A 14,651-nucleotide genomic window follows, 5' to 3' on the forward strand; every position below is an offset into this window, starting at 1 on the left:
TCAAGGTTCATGTTTTCTGCTTTAAATTTTATTTTCGATTTCATTTCCATCATCAACCTGTTTCTTAAATGAGCTTTTTTCATTATCATTAACATGAGCATCATGAAATTTTTCTATTGTCGTTAGGGAGGAATATTCATAAGTTTTTAAATGCGGACAATTTCTTCTTATTAGATTGTAAATTACATTACCGGGCCCAATACAGACTGCTTCATCCAGATCTTTTGCAAGATCGTTATTGATTGTATCATAGCACATGGTAAACTGGACTGTGTTACTGCTGCATTTAACAAATCTTTCTAATGCATGACGGACTAGGAAAGATATTCTCCCATCTAAATTCGCAATTATCGGGTAATCAAGCTCTGTTAGCGTATGAGTATTGTTCCTTTTAAGGATCTGCCAAATATAGTCGTACAGTCGTTCTTGCAACGGCCTCAAAACGGTGCTATTGTGAAATGGTATATTGAACGGGTTTGTCAACTCGGTGATTCTCAAAAGAGGAATCTTCAAATGCAGTTCTGTTCTCAGTGACTCCAGATCTTCTACAAGTCCAGTGACGACACATTGCTTTATGGAGTTGGCATTCGCTATCGATACCGTACCAATTGGTAACGCTGATAATAATTGCGTCACCTCCTCGGGGAGATTTCTAGCTCTCGGTGATGAAAGTGCCCACATTTCAAACAGTGATGAACGGCTTATCCTATGGGCATGGAGGTAGTTTTCTGTATACTGAACCATGAGTTCATTCCTATAGTTTGCAATATCAAATAAGTCTTTTAGCGAGAACAAATTGTTCGCACTTAAACAAACAAGCTCACCCAGGGAGTGTCCCAACAGTACCGACTTTTTGGGCCTCGTCTCCGTGGTCTTATACAACTGATAATACAGATTCGAACATGCGGCTATACTCCCAGGACTCGATGGGTTCTTCAGAATAAACTGCAAAAGATCATTGGACTTCTCCCCACAATTATCCAGCACAGTCTGGAATTCTTTGCCCTTATTCCTGATCACGGATTTCAGCATAGGTATCGAGATCGGGGTGCCCTGACCTGGAAACGTCACTAGTCTCATCGCCACTATACTACAGTCAAAGTTCTGCAACTCAAAATGCCTATGTTCCTTCCAGAAGAACGACTTGCTATCTAAGACCTTATACTATTTAATATTCCCCCGATTTGTAGATTCCATTATCTACATATTTTTGTTTCGATATATTTTTCGTGCTCGCATATTGAAATGCGAACCTGTATGTACGAAATACGAGCGGTAGAAAGCCCATCACTAAACAGTCAAAAGCAGATGCATCAGACTCAAGGAATCCTGAATTCGCTGCAACAATTCTGTTGCCTATGCTGATGCAAATATAAATCTATCAAATGGTATATATATATGTATGTATGTGTCCTTATTCTTTGTGAGTTTTCGGACTGCAGACCTTGGCGACAGAATGCTAGAAGCTGACAATGTCATCTGCTTGACAGTCATGTCATGCAGATTGCAATGCTTTACTCTGGAAGGCAATTATCGCACCGATTGGCATGGAATCAAAACAGTTTCGAGCCTATAATGAATGACTTCTCGCGATTGATTACAGGTCAGCATCTTGCAGAAAGATTTTTCCGATGCAAATTTTCCTCATTTTGCCGAAAGAGCGGAAAGAACGATAACGATGATAAATCTGCAGATACAGTCATCAAACAAAGAGACGAGTTAGTTCGTGGCATTAGCATTTGCACTTTGGTTTAAATAGTGAGGCTGTTAAGCAAATTTGTTGCTGTCAGAAGTATATCAATTATTTCTTTTCATTTGCGTGCCGCCAATTAGTTTGTTAGTACAAGAATCGCATCACAAAATGTCTGATCCAAAGCCACTTCCATTTATCTATCAATTCGCTGCCGGTGCTGTTGCCGGTATATCGGAGATTTTGGTCATGTACCCACTAGATGTGGTCAAGACCAGAATGCAATTGCAAGTTGGCAAAGCATCGGGTGCCACTGCTGGACAGGAACAGTATTCTGGTGTTATTGACTGTCTGAAAAAAATCGTTCAGAAGGAGGGTGCATCTCGTCTGTATAAGGGAATTTCATCACCGGTGTTGATGGAGGCTCCAAAGAGGGCAACCAAATTTGCATGTAACGACGAATTTCAAACAATCTATAAGAAGCTTTTTGGGGTATCAGCATTGACCCAGCCCTTATCAATTTTGAGTGGTGCTTCCGCTGGTATCTGTGAGGCATTTGTCGTTGTACCATTCGAATTGGTCAAGATCAGATTGCAGGATTTAAATTCAAGTTACAAAGGGCCGATTGATGTTGTTAAACAAATCATTGCGAAGGAAGGTACATTGGCCATGTACAATGGTCTCGAATCGACGATGTGGAGACATGGTGTTTGGAACTCGGGTTACTTTGGTATTATCTTCCAGATCAGAGGTGCATTACCAAAACCAAAATCAAAGACAGAAAAAACTAGAAATGATTTAATTGCGGGAACTATTGGTGGTACCATTGGGTCTCTGTTAAGTACACCATTTGATGTTGTTAAATCGAGAATTCAAAATACTGCCAGCATTGCCGGTGTAGTGAGGAAGTACAACTGGTCATGGCCATCGCTCTTCGTCATCTACCGCGAAGAAGGCTTCAAAGCTTTGTATAAAGGTTTCGTGCCAAAGGTGTTGAGATTAGGCCCTGGCGGAGGTATCCTTTTGGTTGTCTTCACTGAGATGACAGATTTTTTCAGAAGAATGAAAAATATACAGTGAACACCAGTAAATAAATAAGTAATATTATTAGTAGTATTTGTGTATATCTCTCAAACCCTTCCGCTGAGAAAAATGTTGACTCCACCACAGCATTTGACAAAATAAGAAAATGACACAAGATGGCGCAAGATAAAAGAGATTACGGCAATATGTGTAGTTGTTTGTTCTACCAGCCCTTGAATACTCGTAGAATTGATTGAATATACAAAAGGGCATTAAGATGAACAATTTCAATCTCTCCGGTGGACTTGACGCTTGGAATCAAATTGAAGAGAATCGATTCAAGCAACACGGTTTTATAGTCCTGGATTATTAATCCGCACGATTAATTTTTATATGGTTTTTTTAAACATAATAATTTAATAAAAGTGCTCTTTAAAGTTCATATGAAGAAAAGTTTTATCATCGTCATTTTTATATCTATGAAAAAGTGAGATAACCCGGCTTCCTTAAAATATTCGGTGGAGGAGATTTAGGTTAAAGCATAAAGATAGGTACAAAGGGATTCAAATGTGTAGCCAAAGCAGACAGCAAGGCTATCGCCCTCGGTGAGTACTCAAGGCAGATGTCGGAAGAACCTTTATTGCCACTCTACAATGATTCATCTCTGCGGCGGTATATCGTTATACGTTTCTCCGATGTGGGTATTAGGGATCTAGATATCGATGTCACAAATATTCCATACAGTGACATAAATACACAATGGTTACGGAGGAAATGTCGAGCCCTGCATCCAGAAGAGACATCTAATAGAAGGTTGAAGTTTATAAGAAGTGGTGCAATGTTAAAGTCGCATAGTGACCTCTCAAGGGAGATGAATCGCTATTTCATTCAGCATCGTGACCAACAGGATAGTAACAGATTCTACATCCACTGTATTGTGGGAAGTGAAACGCTGAGTAATGAGCAACTTACCAATGAGGATGCCCTAGATGATGTGTCGCCGTCAAACGAGGGTACAACCACGCAAGCGATTGGGTTCGACCGGCTTAGAGCAGTCGGGTTCTCGGAACAAGAGATTGAGCTGCTGAGACAGCAGTTCAGACACACATACGGCGACCTGGAAGAGGAGGCATCGAGACACAATGGAAATGAAGACGGGAGTACTGATATTAGACAGCTGGAAGAACAATGGATGGAGACTGGAGTAGATGATGGCAGCGGCAGGGCATTAGACGATAATAGATTCAATTCCATAGCAGTAGCAAATTTTAAACACAACAAGGACTTATTAATTGGAATTTGTATCGGCTTCGTTTTTGGCATTTTTGGACTACTCCTGATGAAGCTAGACGGGTTGTTCAATAAAAGACAGAAAATGTCGATAGTAGCCGGTGTAATAGTAAATATTATGTTCAATCTATTTAGGGGATTTTAGAAAAAAATTTGCATATGTATTCGATCGCGATCGTGCTCGTGCTCGTGCTGTTGCTGGTCGTGCGGGCATGCATCCTTATCTAACGACGAATCAATAGGTATGCATTTTCTTGTTTGACATTGTTCAAAGTTCTATAGTTGCCCTCTAGTCTCATCAGTAGACCACCAAATGAAAAGTAAACAGCGATTAAATCCTTACTGACCTCTTCAAATTTATATGATACACCATAAACGACGTAGTCGTAATCGTCCGCTAAAGATCTTTCATTAGGCTGTGGAGGTTTCCAACTTCTAGTTGCAGAAGAGTCCTGTGTCGTTTTATCCAGGCTCAACGAAGTCGCAACAGCAATTGAAACTTGGTCTTGTAGTTGAATTGGAAAAAGGTCCGTATTTACATCTAGTGACAGCTTACACTGTTCCTGCGTTGTCGAAGTTGCCTCTATACGCGATACTTTGTTGTATCTCCCTGGATCCACATCGTTCACAACAAATATATCATCGAACACAGTATTGGACATATCTAAGGTTGATTACCACCCTGAGTGTGCTGCTGAACACCTACTCAAAGCCGAGCGCATCACTTCTGAAATTTTTTTCTAATTCAATGTTGAAATTGCAATCTCGTGAACTGAGATGAATCACACAAAACGAAGGGGTCATTTATTTCTTTTGTACAATGCTAAAAAGTATTAAATTGTTTACGTACAGCACAGCATGGCGTAGTCAAACACACATGCTTGACATGGGGTAAGGTGTATGCCTTGTCTTTATGTATTTTAGGCGAGTGCTAAAAGGAATATTCATGCATGGAGTGTGGGGCCTCGCCCTCAGCCTCTTCGCGAGACCTGACGACAGCCGCTCACGTGAGGCTCGTTGGTTTCCTCTTGGACTGGTAATCCTTGATCGCCGCTTTGATTGCGTCCTCAGCCAGCATGGAGCAATGCAGCTTCACGGGGGGTAAGCTCAGTTCTTTGGCGATCTCCGTGTTTTTGATCTTGGCAGCATCCTCCAGAGTCTTGCCACGCACCAGCTCCGTCATGTACGAGGAAGACGCGATGGCGGAGCCGCAACCAAACGTCTTGAACTTGACATTCTGGATCACGCCAGAGTCGTCCACCTGGATCTGCAGCTTCATCACGTCCCCGCAAGCCGGTGCCCCCACCAGTCCCGTCCCCACGTTGGGCAGCGTCTTATCCAACGAGCCCACATTGCGCGGGTTTGTGTAATGATCGATCACCTTGGGGTGATACAGCCTCCTCGTCAGTCTTGTTCCCGCAGCTGACATCCCACTGCCGCTGAACCCCGGTCTGATGAACCTGAACATATTCTTCTCTCTTGATCTGTTGTACTGTTGCAGCTACTGTTCCACCGGTACAGCTCCTGTTGCAAATCTTTTTTCTGCCTTTTTTCCTAGCCTTGACTTAGCGATGATGTCACACGTATACTTTGTTATATTGAGCACCTCGTTGGACTCTTCATAAGAAAAACACCGAGTATATATATTTGTGTCGATATCTCCATTAATAGGTGCAGTATGCCTACACAATCTCTATATATACTGGAAACTGCTTTATCTGTGGTTACCGATGGAGAGTTGCTGCTGTTCGCCCCCATTAACTCCAACAGACTAACGCCAATCACTAGGAGGGGTGCAAATTTTTCTGCAGTCATCATGTCATGAAGTACGTCCAAAAGGACCAACATCAAAAAAAACATCGCGCTGATGTAATCGTGATGGATCAAAATGGCACAGGTTTGGTGGCGCCGCGGAAAAAGCCACGGCGGCGTTAGAAAAAGGCGCTCTTCGGAGCGCCGGACGGCGTCCGGACTCGGACAAGGTCGGCGAGCGGGCGGGCTCGACAGGCAGATGACTAAGACGCAGCAAAGAGATCACGCGCGACGAGAGCCGCAAAAGGGGCAAGTAAGCCGAGACGGAAATAGGCCGTGCGGAAATAGCAGACGGGGAAACACTCGGCACGAGAGCACCGCCGACGGAAATAAGAGTCACGCGCGTCCCACGTGACATTCACGTGGCAGGCGTTGCTGTCCGGGCGCCGCCCGGACAGCAACGCGCAGAGGGGGGCAACGCCGAAAAAGAAAAAGCGAAAACAGGGAGCAGAAGGAAAAGAGGGGCAGACACCGCAATAAGGAGGGGCACATTCCAGAAAGCGTGTCCGGATAGGGTACGGTGCGGGCAGCCCGGACAGGGGATATGTGGAAGCTTCTGCAACGCGGGAGAATGGAAATTACGAAATTGGCAAGTTCCGCACTGGTTTCTGTGAAAAGTGTATTTTTCTATCAATTTTTTCGTTCTTTCTTTCCGTCCAGTTTGGGTCCCTCTGCGAGCAAAGCAGGACGATGCCCGGCTTGAATCCGTGGAGCCGTCAACGTCCGTTACCAAGCAGGAGAAAGGCATGGGAGACGGTTGGTATAAGTAATGAGAGCGAACCTTTAAATGCGTTACGAGGGCCTGAGAGATTATATATAGTCGTGCGAAGGTGAGGACAGAGGAATCAGGCCGGAGCAGACGGAAGGCCAGAGGAGACCAGACATCAGGCTGCGTCGATGATGAATTCGGTCATCGTGGATATTCCTACGGATTGGTTGTACAGGGGCAAGAGGAGGCAGGCCAAGGCGAAGGCGGGCAAGCAGGACGTGGATGGAGGGTTGGCGAGCGAGGTGGCGATTGAAGGTGCTGGAGCAGCTGCGCCAGCCGGGTCGCTGGGTGAGGGCGAAAGATTGCCCTTGCGGAGCAGATCGGCGTCTATCTCCAACGCGGCGCTTTCCAAGCCGGCAGTTAAGAAGCCCTCACCTGCTCAGAGGTCCAGTTCTACCAACGGTGCTGAGCAATTGCAGACGGCCACGCAGCTGGAGGCAGAGGCGCCAAGCCGGCAGCAGCAGGTGCAGCCCCAGCAGCAGCAGCAGAAGATGCGCAGGTCGTCGTCTGTATCCTTTTCTGATCTGAAAAAGGGAGATGCGCTGAACGAAAGGTCGAAGAAGTCACTATTCGGGTCGCTTTTTGGCAAAAAATCGACGCCATCACCCCCACTGTCACGCTCGCAACCGCAGTCACAGCAACAGCATCAGCATCAGCAACAGCAACACCACGCTCAGAATGGCGCCAGCCACACGCATCACCCAGTCTCGTCCAGCATTATAACACACAGCATTACAAACTCGGTAATGAAAGAGCCAGTGTCCCCAGAAGTAAGGCCTCAGACTCCAATTCTACACCCGGCATGTTTAGAACTACACAAACCGTCAGCAACAATCCCGTTCGGCGAATTGGCGAAAATCCGGCTCAAAAGAGTCACTTTTGCCGTCGATAAGTTCGATTGCGACCCTCCTCAACAGTTACCTTCAAGAAAGCCAAAAATGGGAAATGTATTGGTGCCGGAAGATATGATCAGCGATGTACCACCAATATCTCTAGGTATTACCAACGGCAATCCGTCGCCACAACAACAACAACAACAACAACAACAACAGGCGCACTTAGAGCAACAGCTGCAGGCAACGGCAGCAGCAGCAGCAGCATCGTCAAGCACACCAGTGTCTCAGCGGGAGCCCAGGTATACAAAGGACTCGAAAGAATATAAAATTGCATTGGATGATTATCGTCGAGCGCTAAAGGAATCCGTCAAACATCAACAGGAAGCTCATTTCGCAGCGAAAAGGATTGAAAGTGAAGTCGCCTCTTTCAAAGCATCATCTAGCTTAGGTCGTATCAATTCACCGAAATGGTCACAACAAGTAGAGAATGATACAACAGCAACGGTTGTTGACGACAAAGTTGCTAGCCTATCAATTGATAAACCAATTCATATGCATGAGAATCATTTTAATGAATATACTAAAGAATCAAGTAATATGGATGCAAAAAATGAATCAGAAACTACTCTGGATGTTGTATATACAAGATGTTGTCATTTGAGAGAGATTTTACCTATCCCATCAACCTTGAGACAAGTCAAGGGTAAAACCGCTCCACTGCATACTTTGAAATTTCTAAATCCGAAACCTACATTGATAGATATACTTTCGTTTTGTGATTTTATTTCTGTTGTACCTATTAATATAGTAATATTTGACAAAGTTTCTTTGACACCAGAAATGTTCCAAATCGTTTTGATGTCATTGGTTAATTCTACTGTACTAGAAAAATTAAGTGTAAGAAATGTTCCCATTAACCAAGGAGGATGGAGATTGCTTTGCAAATTTTTGTTGGAAAATAAATCACTAGTAAGACTAGATATATCACAAACTAAAAAAAGACAGGATCTACCAGAAATACTTCACCGTGATAATATGGATTGGTCACTCTTTTCACAGGTGCTGACTAAAAGAACGGGGAAACCTTTGGAAGAACTATTGATGAACGGTATCAAGTTCCAAAATTTACCCATTGAACAATTGGAAATATTACTCGAATCCTTCGGTAAGGCAAATTCAAAATCACCATTGCGATTAGGAGTCGCGACATCCGATATAAATACAGATTGCATAAAATGTATTTTTAACTGGATGTCAAAATATAAAGTTCAAGGTGTTGATTTAGCATTTAACGACTTATCAGAGTTAGTTAAAGTAATGGTTAGTAAATTATCGGCATTAGAATTAAAAAATTTGGAATATTTTACTTTGAATAGTACAAATATTTCATCTGCGTATGATTTAGCACTATTGTTGAAATATTTGTCGTTATTACCTGCCTTAAAATTTTTGGATATCAGTAACCTCCCACAAACGTTTCCAGATGTTTTACCATACATGTTTAAATACTTACCAAGGTTTCCTAAATTAAACAGAATCAATTTAGATAATAATAATCTAAGCTTCAAGAACATGTCAATGCTTTGTAATATTTTGGGTAAATGCAACAATTTAACTCATATTTCTATTCAATCTCAAACCACAGTATTTGATGCAATTGGTCCTAACAATGATATGATAAAAACGCCGGAAGATTTGGAACAATTTAAGAGATTTTCAAGAAACACTTTCTCAGCTTCTTTGTATGCATTGGTCAAGGATTCACCAAATTTAGTTATCCTTGATGTTGATTATGATAATATCACAGATGATATAAAATCAAGGATAGCTTTAATGTTGATGCGCAATATGAACAAAAATATTGATTCAAACTTTCAGATAGACGAATTATCGACACAAGATGAATTGATCTTCGATGGTTCATTGGTGACAGAAACGGCGGAGGAAGTATTGAAGAGAATAAATAATAAGGAGATACTAAACACTGATCCTACAAAAAGGTACTTAACCAAAAAATATTGTGAAAAGTTGCAAAAATTACATCTTAAGGTACAATACAAAATTGATGATATGTTCGAGAAAAGAAGTTCAGGTGAATTGCCGTTACAGGAAAAAGAAAACCTTTTGCGTCTTTTACTTTTAGAGAAAAATTTGACGAATATTTTGGAAATATACGCAAATATTCCTCATTTATCTCAAATATTAGGTCCAAGCTCTACGCAATTACCATCTTTGAAACACGTTTCCTCTGAACAGGCGCTATCTACTCCAGTTTCTGCAGAGCATGAAATTGCAGCAAGACCGCATCTAATGGCAACCGACTCTGGTAGAGTTATTGATGTGATAACAGGTAAGTCTTTACTGGTTGATTCGCCGTCTAATGTTTCAAGAGTAGGTAGTAGAAGGCAGGAGGAGGAGGAAGGTGAATTGCACAAATGGGGTTTCTTCGTTCAACAACAACGTTCCATCTATCCAGAACACGAGTCAAGACGGCCTGAGAGGGTACAGCACAATGAGTCCGCTTCTTCTGGTTCTGAAAGGTCAAATAATACCGCGAAAAGTGACAAGCTGGCACAACCGATACTCCTGCCTAAAATTCCTTCGGGGACAGAACTACGTGAGGCTATCATTCAAGCTAAAGGGATAGATTCCATTGATGACTTGATTAAAAATGTAAACAAAGAGCAGGTCGAATTGGAGAGTATTTATGGAAGCTCATTAAGATCAACAGGCTCAATGACTGAACATAGTCTTGAAACGAGAGCATCTTCGAATATTTGTTCAGTAGGGACCGACAGCGAATCGGGATCTGAATGCCTGCATTCGACTTCAAAGGATCATGAAGAAGCAACTGTCAAAGAGACATATGATAAATTATTGAATAATTTGAAAATGGAGCGTCCCATAAAACCAGAGGGACCACCGAAACTGAAGTAATACAACATATTTTTAAGTCTTTATATACTATACTATGTTAGTCACATAAATAAATACATGCATTTTTTTTTTTAATAGGTCCGTTACTTATTTGAAAAGGCTCGCAAGCTATATGCCTAAAAGTATGTTACTATCTCGGACACCTACAGCATATAAAGTCTTCTGAAGATTTTTTCGTACCGGTCAGATCCTAAAATGCTATTTGGTATTTTACTCAGCCTGTAAATCCCAAATATTCCTGACCCTACTAAGAAAGTGATGAAATTTGACCATTTACGTCTCTTTGAAATGTCTTTAATTCTTAAATATTGACAGGTTCCCGCAATTATATGATATGTACCAGACCATATTAACATTGAAAATGGGATGAACCCTCCAAAGATTCTAATTCTCCAATCTTCGTGCTTAAATATCCATTTTACAAAGTTGAAATCAATATCCACAAATATCCTTGAAGAATTCGGAATCACCTTCATAATTGCCAAATGATATGCTAAAAATGGGACCAGTATATAACCTGTTAAAACTTGAGGAGGAATATTGAAACTCTTATTGAAGCCTACAAAGTACCCCGAAAGCCCGCCTGTTAATCCGATGACTCTTTGCGACGTTCTTTCTCTAGTATCTTCTAAATGGATTGATACTTCCTTTTTTCGATGAGAGCGACGACGGCGTCTACGTCTCTTGAAACTGGATGCGGAAGTTGACCATAATTTCCAAACACGTAGAATAAGACCGCAAGTCAAATGAACTATGGATGAGCCCACAAGTAATTTAGTTGTGAACGAAGGTAATAATTCTCGTATCATCATAAGGACATCATCAGGTGCTGAATCAGTAGAAATTGATGGAATAACCAGAGTATTGATGGCATGTAGCGGAAAATAAGCAACCATAGGGATAGTAGAGTATTTTTGAATCGTTCTCAAACCCATTATCACCGATCGATGCGATATAGCATATATCGGAAGACCCAAAAACTTTTTAGGCCTGTAAGGATCTTCAGGAGGATCGTCAATTTCCACCGGCTCTGGGGGTAGTTCTTGCAGTGACATTTTAAAAATGTCTTGATGTTTTTCAACCTTAGCCATCTGCTCATGATGTGATCTTTTACTGTAGTACCTTAATTTTCTTTAGTTCGCTCTTGATATAGCGAAGAAAAAAACCAATACATATCAAGAATTACGCGCCGGAACCGCAGTAATGCCAAGTAGAAAACTGACCAGCAGAGCAGATGTCGTTACCAGATTGGTGTCCACCGTACTCGAAAAACAGATCCTTATCAATAACTGGGGAAGAAGTTTTTTGCATATGTAAGAAGCCTGATACAGGCAAACTAATGGTAGGATGCGATGGTTGTGATGACTGGTTCCACTTTACATGCATGAGAATTCCAGAACAGTACAAAGACCTTGTTTTCTCATTCTACTGCCCCTATTGCCAAGCTGGAGTAACTGGCCCAGCATCAACGTCTGTCGAGCATAAGGAGCTGCCAAGAACTATTTGGAAAAGGAAGTGCAGATTGCACAATTGTTTCAAAGAATGTAAGCCAAACAGCAAGTACTGTTGCGAAGAGCACGGAGAGCAATACATGAGGCAAGTACTTTCAAAATTGCGAATAGACGGAATGAAACAAGAACAACAAGAAAATCTAGTACTGCGGATGGCAAAGTACACTAAAACAGGCAATGTGGAGGATGGATTTCAAAAAATCGGCAACCCAGCATTTATTGAAGGTGAAGTCGACAAATCACAGGATCCCGAACTGTATTCGTCTCTAATAGCTAACGATGAAAGAATGGAAGAGTTGAGAAGTGAGGATCACAAGCTTGGCACCGAAACAATCCCCAACTGTAAACAAGCCATAGAACATTTGAATAATTACTTGGACTGGCTAAACAAGGTAAATAGTAAGCTCTTCGCTGAAGATGTGGTTCAGGATGATATCAATGGGAAAAATCGGAAAAAAAAGAGTGCTGCTAGAAAGAAGCAGAAAAATGCAATATGTGGCTACAATCCCACTTGCAAACCCCCTCTAACTGTCGATGAATTTGCAGCGAAATATGATCCTGAAAAAGCGTCAATTAATGGCACCTGTACTAAATTGAGATGTAACAAGCATAACGACTGGTCTACCATGTTAATGCAACAATACACGAATAAATTGAGATCCTTGCAAAATCATCAAGAAAGAATTGCGTTACTGCTGAGCACGAGAAAATCGCAGTTGCATATTCAATACTATGAACGACTGCTGCGAAGGAAAACATAGAAGTTTTGTTTCATATTGGCCTTTCAAAGATTAATGTTAGGGTCTATGCAAAGTGTAAACGAACTCGTTCCTAGTGCGCCACGCTCTTGTGAGAGGCCGCCATGCAAAACTTGCAACCCATTCATTTGCTGCATCAAAAAAGGGTAGTAGATAAACAATGCCTAAGCACCCAAGACATACAAACTTTCAAGCTGCTGCAAAACTGCTCGTGTTTCGTTATGGCGTGATGGCCGATGGCTATCGCCTCGATTTTCGTTAATTGCGACTAAAGCGGTGGAAAAAACCGTCTGATAATGGAATTGGTAATGATGAGAACAGGGGCCTACATAAGGAGCTTCCAAGCTGAAAGATATTAAAGCTATAGGTTATTTGCTTTGCGCTGGTCTGCCAGGGTGATTTCAAAGCTTATTTTCCATTGGGGGGAGAGTAATCGAAACAACCAAGTTGCAAGATCAAATAATGAGTGATATCAAAAAAAACAAGCTTAAGAACGAGGAATATAAGATTTGGAAGAAGTCAATCCCACTTCTATATAATCATATTTCCAGTTTTAAGCCTAAATTCGATACTCGATTCGATGATATTTTGAAATTTGATAAAAGATTCACCTTCACAAATAAGATTATTCCGGATAAGGAAAAGGGTCTACTTTCAACAAGTGCTCTGTATTCCCAAGGTAGTGATATCTACGAAATCGATTGTGCTCTACCACTAGGAGCGTTTTACAAGAGCTCTGAAGAAACTGGAAAAGAACAGCTACCTGATCCAGACTATGGCGATGCCTTTCGCCAGGTTGAAAAAACCTCATTGAAAAGCACATGGAACTTTCCAGGTGAAAATATTATCAAAATGGATTATACGGGTGGACCTCAGCGTGATAGTTGTTTGCTTGCAATGTCATCGAATGGATCTTTAGCATGGTTTAAGAAAGATGTTAAAGTTCCTGTCCATATCATGCAAGAGATAATGGGACCCGGAACAAGTTTTTCGAGTATACATTCCTCTAGAAACTCAAATTCTTTAACCATATCAGATTTTGCGCTATCTGATGACTTGGAAACACTCGTCAAATGTCAATCTACGGTAGGTGAAGAGGAAAGCATACTTAAGATCGCAGATAATTCAGGAAAGCCGGGGGAAGTTCTGCGCAAGATCAACGTGCCCGCTACTGTTACACATTCCGTAAGATTTTTCGATAATCATTTATTTGCAACATGCTCTGATGATAATGTGACCAGATTTTGGGATACTAGAACGAATGATAAGGCGTTATGGACTTTACAGGATCCAAATCATGGTAAGATTCTTTCCTTTGATGTTTCAAAAGTGCTAGACACGCTTTTTGCAACTGGTTCTGATACCGGAATCGTCAAAGTGTGGGATGTTCGTGCTGTTGCAGCAGCTACAGAAGACTTCACCAATAGACAAAACGGCCAAGATCCTATCCAGAAGGAATTGATTAGCCTATATCATTCTGGCGGTGATGACGTTGTTGATCTTCAATTTTCACCAACATCTTCATCAGAATTTTTAACTGTAGGAGGATCAGGGAACATTTATCATTGGGATATGGAATATTTTTTCTCCGAGTTTGACGATGATAATGCTGATGTTGACGATTTAGATTTAGCAACAGTTGAAGCTTTGCAAAAGCAATGCTTGAGATTTTTACACACAGGTGGTAGTAGAAGATCAATAGGTGCAAAAGGAAAAAGAAACACGGTTGCTTGGCATCCGGTCATTGACAGTCTTGTAGGGACTGTTGATACTGATAGTCTAATTACGGTTTATAAACCATTTTCTGGTAGGGAACAAGATGATGATAATGATGAAATTGAAGGTAAAGATGAGGCTCAGGAAAAGGATGCGGAAACTGCAAAGGGAGCTGACTGATGTTTAGAATGCAATGGAATTTAATATTAATATAATAAATAGACTTGATATGTCTTATAATGTTTTTCTGTTTTTATTTATTTAAAAAAGAAAATGTTGTTTTTATTCTTGATTTGCACTTAAGCGTTA

General features: G+C 41.4%; 9 protein-coding genes across 9 annotated transcripts; 5 read left to right on the forward strand and 4 right to left on the reverse strand.

The window, feature by feature from the left end:
- Positions 1-21: 21 nt before the first annotated feature.
- Positions 22-1,080, reverse strand: MCT1 ([acyl-carrier-protein] S-malonyltransferase; the record flags this gene model as incomplete). Its single annotated transcript, XM_037289851.1, has 1 exon — positions 22-1,080. One exon carries the CDS (start codon positions 1,078-1,080, stop codon positions 22-24), a length of 1,059 nt encoding a protein of 352 aa, XP_037145746.1.
- Positions 1,081-1,861: 781 nt separating this feature from the next.
- ODC2 (mitochondrial 2-oxodicarboxylate carrier) lies at positions 1,862-2,770 on the forward strand (the record flags this gene model as incomplete). The annotated part of the gene is made up of 1 exon (XM_037289852.1): positions 1,862-2,770. One exon carries the CDS (start codon positions 1,862-1,864, stop codon positions 2,768-2,770), a length of 909 nt encoding a protein of 302 aa, XP_037145747.1.
- A 565-nt stretch (positions 2,771-3,335) lies between these two features.
- Positions 3,336-4,148, forward strand: DSC3 (Dsc3p; the record flags this gene model as incomplete). The annotated part of the gene is made up of 1 exon (XM_037289853.1): positions 3,336-4,148. One exon carries the CDS (start codon positions 3,336-3,338, stop codon positions 4,146-4,148), a length of 813 nt encoding a protein of 270 aa, XP_037145748.1.
- A 79-nt stretch (positions 4,149-4,227) lies between these two features.
- Positions 4,228-4,665, reverse strand: RPB8 (DNA-directed RNA polymerase core subunit RPB8; the record flags this gene model as incomplete). Its single annotated transcript, XM_037289854.1, has 1 exon — positions 4,228-4,665. The coding sequence occupies one exon, from the start codon at positions 4,663-4,665 to the stop codon at positions 4,228-4,230; it is 438 nt and encodes a 145-aa protein (XP_037145749.1).
- A 341-nt stretch (positions 4,666-5,006) lies between these two features.
- ISU2 (putative iron-binding protein ISU2) lies at positions 5,007-5,471 on the reverse strand (the record flags this gene model as incomplete). Its single annotated transcript, XM_037289855.1, has 1 exon — positions 5,007-5,471. The coding sequence occupies one exon, from the start codon at positions 5,469-5,471 to the stop codon at positions 5,007-5,009; it is 465 nt and encodes a 154-aa protein (XP_037145750.1).
- Positions 5,472-6,712: 1,241 nt separating this feature from the next.
- On the forward strand, positions 6,713-10,357 carry HG535_0F05380 (uncharacterized protein; the record flags this gene model as incomplete). The annotated part of the gene is made up of 1 exon (XM_037289856.1): positions 6,713-10,357. The coding sequence occupies one exon, from the start codon at positions 6,713-6,715 to the stop codon at positions 10,355-10,357; it is 3,645 nt and encodes a 1,214-aa protein (XP_037145751.1).
- A 143-nt stretch (positions 10,358-10,500) lies between these two features.
- On the reverse strand, positions 10,501-11,448 carry MCP1 (Mcp1p; the record flags this gene model as incomplete). The annotated part of the gene is made up of 1 exon (XM_037289857.1): positions 10,501-11,448. One exon carries the CDS (start codon positions 11,446-11,448, stop codon positions 10,501-10,503), a length of 948 nt encoding a protein of 315 aa, XP_037145752.1.
- A 143-nt stretch (positions 11,449-11,591) lies between these two features.
- Positions 11,592-12,629, forward strand: SPP1 (Spp1p; the record flags this gene model as incomplete). Its single annotated transcript, XM_037289858.1, has 1 exon — positions 11,592-12,629. The coding sequence occupies one exon, from the start codon at positions 11,592-11,594 to the stop codon at positions 12,627-12,629; it is 1,038 nt and encodes a 345-aa protein (XP_037145753.1).
- Positions 12,630-13,088: 459 nt separating this feature from the next.
- Positions 13,089-14,522, forward strand: HG535_0F05410 (WD repeat RBAP46/RBAP48/MSI1 family protein; the record flags this gene model as incomplete). The annotated part of the gene is made up of 1 exon (XM_037289859.1): positions 13,089-14,522. One exon carries the CDS (start codon positions 13,089-13,091, stop codon positions 14,520-14,522), a length of 1,434 nt encoding a protein of 477 aa, XP_037145754.1.
- Between the last annotated feature and the right edge of the window lie 129 nt (positions 14,523-14,651).

This window comes from Zygotorulaspora mrakii, chromosome 6, assembly GCF_013402915.1.
Source record: "Zygotorulaspora mrakii chromosome 6, complete sequence".
Lineage (NCBI taxonomy): Eukaryota > Fungi > Ascomycota > Saccharomycetes > Saccharomycetales > Saccharomycetaceae > Zygotorulaspora > Zygotorulaspora mrakii.